Source organism: Aplidium turbinatum, chromosome 12, assembly GCF_918807975.1.
Source record: "Aplidium turbinatum chromosome 12, kaAplTurb1.1, whole genome shotgun sequence".
Classification (NCBI taxonomy): Eukaryota; Metazoa; Chordata; class Ascidiacea; order Aplousobranchia; family Polyclinidae; genus Aplidium; species Aplidium turbinatum.
Window position 1 is genome coordinate 21,864,342 of NC_137483.1, and position 9,006 is coordinate 21,873,347.

The window sequence follows — 9,006 nt, forward strand, 5'->3', positions numbered from 1 at the left end:
TTGCGAATACGAAAGGACATGCAGCTGAATGGAAAATGTTGCACAAACTTTGATGTCAGTGCCATAACCCATAATGATAAGGCGTTTCACATCTGGTATTGTTTATGGTGAAACCAGCAGTAACGAAATGGCAGAGGCGCTAGCATTCCTAGAATAAGGAGTGTTCATTGTGGAAGGATGTTGGACATAAATGCAATGGATTTCTCTGATTTTGCAGTGTTGGTAGCCTACAAGTAATTGTATTTGGTATAAATATTGTATAGTTCATATTGCATTAAGTGATGCCAATATTAACTCCTTTTTCCTCTGCTCACTAGTCACAAGGGTCTCACTGGTGGACGTTAATGGCTTTTTAATCTACACTCTACAGGATGATGCTTAGCCTAATGTTATATACATATTTCAATTGTATTGTAATTGTTTCCATACCTATCTGTTTGTATTTTATGGATGGTATTTTTTCAGGAATTTTACTAAGCAATTCTTCTTTAACAGATAACATGTAGAACAATAGAAACTGGGTAAATATTATATTATCTAATTTGTTGTTGAAAGTAAGTGCAAAAACACCACTGATTTCAACAAAGAGAATAGAACCTCAGGTTTGGCCTTTTTTTCTATAATTTGGCCTTTTTTGGGGATGCATTTGGCCTTTATTGTTTTATCAATCTGGCAACCCTGGTACGAAGTGAAGGTACACATTGTTCAGGGTACAAATTAGGTTGCACCTTTGGTAGGCTATAGGCTACAGTATCACATTTAACTTGGCGTGACATAACAAAGTACGGTAAGCAATTTAAATCTTATCGATCAATTTTCATATTCTCAAGGCAAATAATGTTATCATAAAATGATTTTTTTTGCGCTACCTGCTGAGGTATCGTAAAGCATTGCGCTACCTGCCAAGGTGATATAATCTGCAGACTTTACTAGGAATAGCACCTAAATGACCGGGCACCATAGTGCTCCGCACCTACATAGCCTGACCCCACAGTGTGCACGCCTATTTGACCGGTGCCTAACTGCCTGCACCTAAAAGCGGAATGGCCCGTTTTGGTGAGTCCGATTTGGTGAGTCCGATCCCTTAACGGGGAATTTTTCAATTTTTTTTTAAAAATTATTGGGTACCATAGCCTAATTATCATTGCCGTTTTAGGGTTAGAGGTTAGGAACTCACCGAATCGAACTCACCGAATAGTAGCAGACCCACCTAAAAGACGTAGACCCATCTTTGTGGCTTTTGGAGATTGGTCAAAATTTTGTTCACGACTGCATCTTCCAAAATTATGTATGAAACATTTCATTTACTTAATAATTGAAATCCAATTATGTTAAATACATGTTTTCTAGATCTTTGGAACGTAATAAGTTTTTGTTTAAAGATTTCAAAAAAAATAGTTTTATTAAACAATTAATTGAACATATTTTTTCGTGAAATTGACATAACAGTAGAAACATTTGCAAGATGTGTGTGGCGATTATCTTGAGTGTTTATTAAAATGCTTTCTCAATGTTTATACAGAATATATCTAAAGTTTATACGGCAATATAGTGATATATATTTATATATAGTTACTTTTTCTATGTAACAATGGTTGATGATGCTACAAGAAAAACTTTGTCTGACATTCCACTTTTTAAAACCAAGGCTGGCCCCCGAGACGGTGACGTGTGGGGAAGTCGATTGAAAGAAGAATACCAGTCTCTCATTGCTGTACGTCTTTTCCCCAGTCCCTGTGTAAAGTGTTTGAAAACTTATTAGAAAATTGTTTCTATTAAGTTTGTTTTTCTCATGCTTAGATTAGGCTACATTTTGTTGTTATATCATACTGTAAGGTTTTTTTATTATGTCTTATATATACATGTAAATATTTTTTCTTTTAGAAACTTGAAAAAGACTACTGTAATACTGTATGTATAGTAGGGTGGCCAAAAAAAATTGAAATTTTTTATTTTTGTTTGCACACCCTCTCATTTTAGGAGGATTCATGAAAAAATGACACTGTGAAAATTTGAAGTGAATCCGACAAGAGGAAGTGCTCTCCCACCGACCTCAAAGTTTGCTTTCTTTGGCATAATTTGTCAAAATTCCTTGAATATGTGACGTAATTCTTTTTTGACTTATCTCTACATTGCAGTTGCAGCATTTTTGTGTTAACCATTGTTTTACTCTGAATTTATGATATAATAAGTGTTTCCACATGCAGAAAAACAGAAATAATACGCAAAATAGATCACATTAACAAGCGTTTGGTATGAAATTAAATGCACTAAATTTTAGCTAAAACCGCATAAAAGTACGTTCACCAGTCACGATCGCAACGCTTCAGGTGACAACACATTGCCCAGAAATTGCAAGAGAAATGTTTGTAAAGAGTCAAGCCATTGGTTGACTTTATTGCACTTGTTGGAAGCAGCTTCCTGTGGTGCTCGACCACCTGATAGAGAAGCTGGAGCTGTTGTTCATTTTTTGTCAGGACTTCATTGAAGTCAGTAGCTAATTGTACTGCCCGCTCTGCACAATCATTGACGGCTTTGAGATGACGCCAAACTTTGCATGCTTCTTTATAATCATCACGGTCACGCCATGTGTCGACAGAAGCAGTGACTCGAAAAGATTAAGTGAACGCTGTGTTACAAACTGTGCCAGAGACGTTAAAACTTGACAATTTTGTTTGGGGCAACACGACGAACATCTTCGGGAAATGGATCTTTCTTAAGAGCATTAACGATTGCCTTCTTTTCAACATCTGTATTATTATCACTGAATAAAGGTAGTGCAGCAAGATCTTCACTGAAGTACCACAAGCGCAACCTCAACTTTTTTCTGCCACTTGAGAAATTGCATTGTCAACCTCTTTATAATCCTCTGTGAGCTGTAACATTGCTAGGTCATTTGTAGGGGCAGATATTGATGAAGGTGCTGCAAACCAAAAAGTGGCATAGATGGTAGTAGTTAATATTACTTCATCTGCAACTGTACTGCACGCAAGTGGCAGTGTAATCTTATTGACCTTCATCTCGTAGTAGAGACGGCGAAGCACCACACCCCATACAGGCAGCTGACATGGCCCTCAAGAGAGTCAACAAATGGACACCCACTCTGACTCTCTTGAGGGGCCATGTCAGCTGCCTGTATGGGGTGTGGTTCTTCACCACCTCTACTACGAGATGAAGATCAATCAGGTTACACTGCCACTTGCTTGCAGTACAGTTTTTGTGAGTGAAAGCTAATATCGCTACCACTGCAAAGACTCACGTTGTTACCAAACTAAAACGCATCCATCAAGAGCATGTAGGAGAATCAAAGCACAAAGGGAGGCGAAATCCAGCTTCCCAGCTGACCTCAGAAGCTGACTTCACCCAGAGCTTGTGCATTATTTGATATTGCACATGCTAACTGGGAATGCCGCACAACAATACCAGAAGACTGCCAGTTTTTGATAGACCAATGTGGTGCATGACAGATACTGATGACAACAGAGGACCCAATGCATCGGCAAGCTGCTGCAAAGTAGCCTATAGAAAGCGCAAAGATGATGAACAGAGACGCAACAGAAATCGCATTGATCCAGTACCATCAAGTGCTGCTGCTTTCTCATCTGAAAATGATCAGCAGATGATGAAGATTCTTCCAGTGACCCACTGTTTGCACCGTAAATCCAAATAACACCAAAACAAAAGAAAACCCAGTAGGAGCAGCCATTACCAAAACGCTGCATTATCGAATTTACTGTTTAATGCAGCACTGAACAGAACTATAACATCGTCAAGTCAAGATGTCGTCAAGCAACGATGATCGTCACTCCTGCTCTTGCTGCAGCTGGAATTAATATAAATGAATTGACCATGTCACATTCCTCTGTCATGAATGCTCGAAACGCCTCACGTGAAAGCCTGGCAGCTGCAGTGCGGCAAAAATTTAAACCAACAGTTCCACTTGTCGCTCATTTTCATGGTAAACATTTGACTAATGCCAATGGCACAAAGTGCGACTCTTTGGCCATTGTAGTTTCTGGTATGCATGTTGAGATACTGCTTGGCATTCAGAAGCTGCTTGTTGGAACGAGATCATTAATGGGCCAAAAAGTAGTGGAATTCATACACGAGTTGTAGCAGAGCATTTAGCTGCACTTTGTTTTGACGCGACATCAAGCAATACGAGAATCCACACTGGAGCTATCACTGTCGTGCAACAGGCATTTAATCAAAGGCTGCTATTTCTTGCATGCCATGATCTTAAAGTCGTCAATGATTGTGCAGAGCGGGCACTGGGCAGTCAAATTAGCTACTGACTTTAATGAAGTCCTTACGGAAAATGAACAACAGCGCCAGCTCCTCTATCAGGTGGTCGAGCACCACAGAAGCTGCTTCCAACAAGTGCAAGTAAAAGCCAGCATGCCAACAGCTCCATTAAATAAAATCAGTGGCTTGACTCTTTACAAACATTTTTGTTGCTTTTTCTGGGCAATGTGTTGTCACCTGAAGCGTTGCGACCGTGACTGGTGAACGTACTTTTATGTGGTTTTCACTAAAGTTTAGTGCATTTAATTTCATACCAAACGCTTGTTAATGTGATCTATTTTGTGCATTATTTCTGTTTTTCTGCATGTGAAAACACTAATTATATCATAAATTCAGAGTAAAACAATGGTTAACACAAAAATGCTGCAACTGCAATGTAGAGATAAGTCAAAAAAGAATTACGTCACATATTCAAGGAATTATGACAAAGAAAGCAAATTTAGAGGTCGGTGGGAGAGCACTTCCTCTTGTCGGATTCACTTCAAATTTTCACAGTGTCATTTTTTCATGAATCCTCCTCAAATGAGAGAGTGTGCAAACAAAAAGAAAAAATTTCAATTTTTTTTGGCCACCCTAATGTATAGTCGAAAACGTTTGCTATGTTATTTTTCTTTGTTATAATTTTTAATGTTGTAGTGTTGCTCAGCTATGTTTGTTTATTAGAAAATTGTATAATATTATATCTTGTGGACCAATGTATGTTTCGTTTATTCTGACTTTAGAAGGAAAAAAAATATTCACTTGTGGCTTTAAATCATATTTCTTATTTTTTTAATAGAGTTGATGCAGATTCTTTTTATTTGGTTTAGCACTACAGTAGCCTACTGAGTTGCACAAATCGTACAATTATGCCTATAAACAACACCTGGCACTTGTAACAACCACTTAGTCACAATTGCACAGTCTGTTACTTGTTGTTTACTTAAAATCGATAAACGCATTGTTTGAAATTTAATAATTAATATTAGATATATATTGGTTTGCTTAAAGTCGGTAAAGCCATTATATATATTGAAATACCGTGCAGTACACAACGTACATGATAACGTTTATTTCAGTATGTTCAAAATAACAAAGATAAAGACAACGATTGGTTTCGACTTGAATCAAACAGAGATGGAACGAAATGGTTTGGAAAGTGCTGGTATATAAATGAACTTCGCAAATATGAGTTTAAAGTCGAATTCGATGTATGTACAACTTATTCCATAATGCTGTTAACTTGTTATTACACAGGTTTTGTAGCACATCTTTGCAAGTAGTTCTGAAAACATATATAAAAAAATTCTGGTGTATATAAAAGATGGACAACGTAAATAGTTGTAAATGTACTTTTTTGTTTCTGTTTAAAATAAATATGAGGAACCCAGTTACCTTATTTTGAATATTTGTGGTATATAAGCTTTAAATTACGATCAATACTAGTATTTCTTTAAACATGAGTTTTTAATGTCTTAAGTGAAGAGTATATTAATACATTAAAAAGAAGAAATCTAATGAGGATATTTTTACTTTTTAACTCGACTTCAGTCACAGAAAGTATTCCTATGGTTTGGGAAAAGGAATTGTCCACACATGATAGATACTTTAAAATATTCTTTTATGATTATACAGTATGATTTGTTTTATGAAACTTGTCGTTTCTTGGAAGTTTCTTATTTAAGAGTAAATTTTAAATCATAGATTCCTGTCACATATCCTACCACAGCACCGGAAATTGCCTTGCCCGAACTGGATGGAAAAACCGCAAAGATGTATAGAGGAGGAAAGATTTGTATGACTGATCACTTCAAGCCTTTGTGGGCACGAAACGTCCCCAAGTTTGGTATTGCCCACGCGATGGCTTTAGGGGTAAGTAGTGATGCAACAAAGATTGGTTTTGAATCTTTATCCTCGGACTGACAAAGTCTTGATAGGTTATTCCTGGTAGTTTCGCATACTTGTAGTGGCTTTTGACGCAGGGCCGGTTACCGAGATTGGCAGAGTGAAGTTTCCGATCGTTGAAGTGTTGTTGCCGGGAAATTATTACACTCACTGGATGCCGCTGAATGGAGAACAGTCCTGAAATTCGTTGCTCAAGCGCACACCCCGAGAGACGACCCAGAGCCGCGTAATCTTGAGTCTGGTGCTTAGCCAACTGAGCTAACAAGGCCGCTTTGCTGCTTGATAGTCGATGAAGTCACCCACCACGTCCCAAACAAAGTACCAAAACGATAAAAATTTCTGAAGAAAAGCAGTTTACATATTTGAATAAACTTATGATACGTGATTTCTCAAATCTCTTTGATCATTATTTTTTCTGAGTAGATGCATATTGCATATATTTCTAAACCGGCCACAATGGCTGATCTGATTCCCTGGCATAGCACATGTTGCTACCAGAAAACGAAATACAGTATGTTTCAAATTAATAATAAAAAATTAAAGATGTTTGTTTTCATGTAGTGCTTTATAAAGCAGACAGTGTCAGCGCAACCCTATAGTGGCGTAACAGAGTACATTATTCCACTGAACCTATTCCTTTGCCAAGTGCCAAGCAGGAATTTGATTCAGTACCACTTTTAAAAAGTCTTTGGTATAATTCAACTGGTTATCGAACTCATGGTTACGGATTCAGAGGCCGGCGCAAATTTACTGTTTATCTATTCATCATCATCATAATCCATCGTCGGTTTGTTCCCCACTAGTGGAGGTGGCCGATTGTTTCCGCGCAGCAATTGTTTTAATCCCTTTTCTCCATTTCACTCTGTCCCTTGCATCTTCCTCCTTCAGTCCGACTTTTTTAAATTCATCCCTCACTTGTTGTTTCCACGTTCTTCTTGGACGACCGCGTTTCCTCTTCCCATCTACCTTTAGATCTAGTGCCTTTCTAAGAAAACTTCCTTCCTCCCTCCTTATCACATGTCCATACCATCTTACTCCATTTGCCCTTGCCATTTGGTCTATGGTCTCTCTCATCTCAAGAGAGCCTATTGTGCATGCAAAACGTGTAGTGTTATTTCCTGGCATGTTGTTTTATTAATTTATAACAGAGTTGTGACATGCGTCGTTTCGTTGCGCAATCAAATGATTTCAAATCACTTTGCTTCAAGGTCAAATGCAAAGGAAAATGAAAAAATGGATTTTCAACCCCATCTCCAACTGCCTCCTATCTGTGATTGTTATGGCAATCACAGGGATGGCCTCTTGCGATGTTGCTGCATGGTTTAATGTTTATGAACCAACTTCCATTTATTTCTAAACAACCTTTTTGCTTGTAGTTGGGTCCTTGGTTGGCTGTGGAAATCCCCGACCTCATTTCTAAGGGCCAGATAAAGCACGCTGATGATGATGATAAGGATTCTTGACGACTTTTCCACGGATTGTACAAGTTCTATTCAATCTGTTCAAGGAGTGGATTGTTATTTGGGTGGAAAATTTTTTGTGTGACAGAGGATCGTGCAAGACTAGGCTTCGTTCCCACACAGCAAATCAACTTTTTTTAATTGATTCAACGTCTGTAGATGTTGCATCAATGTGAAAAACGGATGGTTTGCAGTCTGGGTTTTTTGTCACCTTTCTTGAAATATATTTCACCTGTTGGCTCTCGTATGAATTTGTATATTTTTTGTTTAGGAAAAGAATATACAATTATACAGTAGGCTTCTTTGAAAAAAAAAGAAAAAAGTTTTATTTCATATTTTATGAGAACGTCCTGTTTTATAGCTCTTTATAAATAAATTTTAGTGCGTTCTTTGAAAACATTCATCTTTGGATTTATTGTTTGATTTGAAAACAATTAGATCACTAAATGGGTTTGCGGAATGCGGATATTTGTTCAGGTGATATTTTTAATTGTGCAATAAATTGGCAAGGCTTACTTTTGGTTATACTGTACTATGGTTTAATTACAGAATTGTCAACACACAATACAAAGTCACTATAATAGATTGTCTTGTAGCCTACAATTGACTTGTAACCTCAACAAGCCAGAAGATATTTTTGCACGCACGTGAAAGAAACGTATGTTAAGCAATAAGCATATTCTGGTGTTCATGTCAAAAGCAATAATGTTTTTTTTTCTGTAGGCTACCATGGCCACCTAAAGATACGGCCTGATTTGTCACATTTTGCAGAAATTTCCAGGTGGCCATGAGGCTACCCATCCACAGAAAGTGGAAAAGTGAACCAAACAGGTTGAGTTTTTGCCGTTGAATGGTGGACAGTCCTTGAAATGCGTTGCTCAAACCCACACCCCAAGAGCCGCTGCTTTTTCGTGCACATAGTCAGGCGCTTAACCAACTAAACTACCCGAGTGGATATACAGTAGCCTACATGCGGAAATACCTACTTGTATTTCGGTAACTTCATCGGTTTTGAAAATATAATTAAACTCTATAGGCTGTGTTGCCAGTATTATATTTTGCCTATAATTTGTAGCCTGTATTCTAAAGACACGTGTTTGGAACAAAACGGTTATGTACAATTGGGGGAAAATGTAGGCCACATTCTGAAAAATCACAGGTCTGAAGGTCAAGCTTCGTGTTGCATATTAGGCTACATTCCAAAATGTTTCTGGTGCTTGGTTTTTGAATCTTTATCCTCGGACTGACAAAGCCTTGATTGGTTATTTCTGGTAGTTTCGCATACTTGTAGAGGCTCTTGATGCAGGGCCGGTTACCGAGATTGACAGAGTGCAGTTTCCGATTGTTGATATGTTGT

The 9,006-nt window shown here is 37.8% G+C and overlaps 1 protein-coding gene across 1 annotated transcript; it reads left to right on the plus strand.

Annotated features, from left to right (window-relative positions):
* Positions 1–1,528: 1,528 nt before the first annotated feature.
* On the plus strand, positions 1,529–8,223 carry LOC145780947 (ubiquitin-fold modifier-conjugating enzyme 1-like). Its single transcript, XM_082592626.1, has 4 exons — positions 1,529–1,714; positions 5,364–5,495; positions 5,989–6,156; positions 7,566–8,223. The coding sequence occupies exons 1-4, from the start codon at positions 1,592–1,594 to the stop codon at positions 7,650–7,652; spliced, it is 510 nt and encodes a 169-aa protein (XP_082448752.1). The 5' UTR covers positions 1,529–1,591; the 3' UTR covers positions 7,653–8,223.
* Positions 8,224–9,006: the final 783 nt, after the last annotated feature.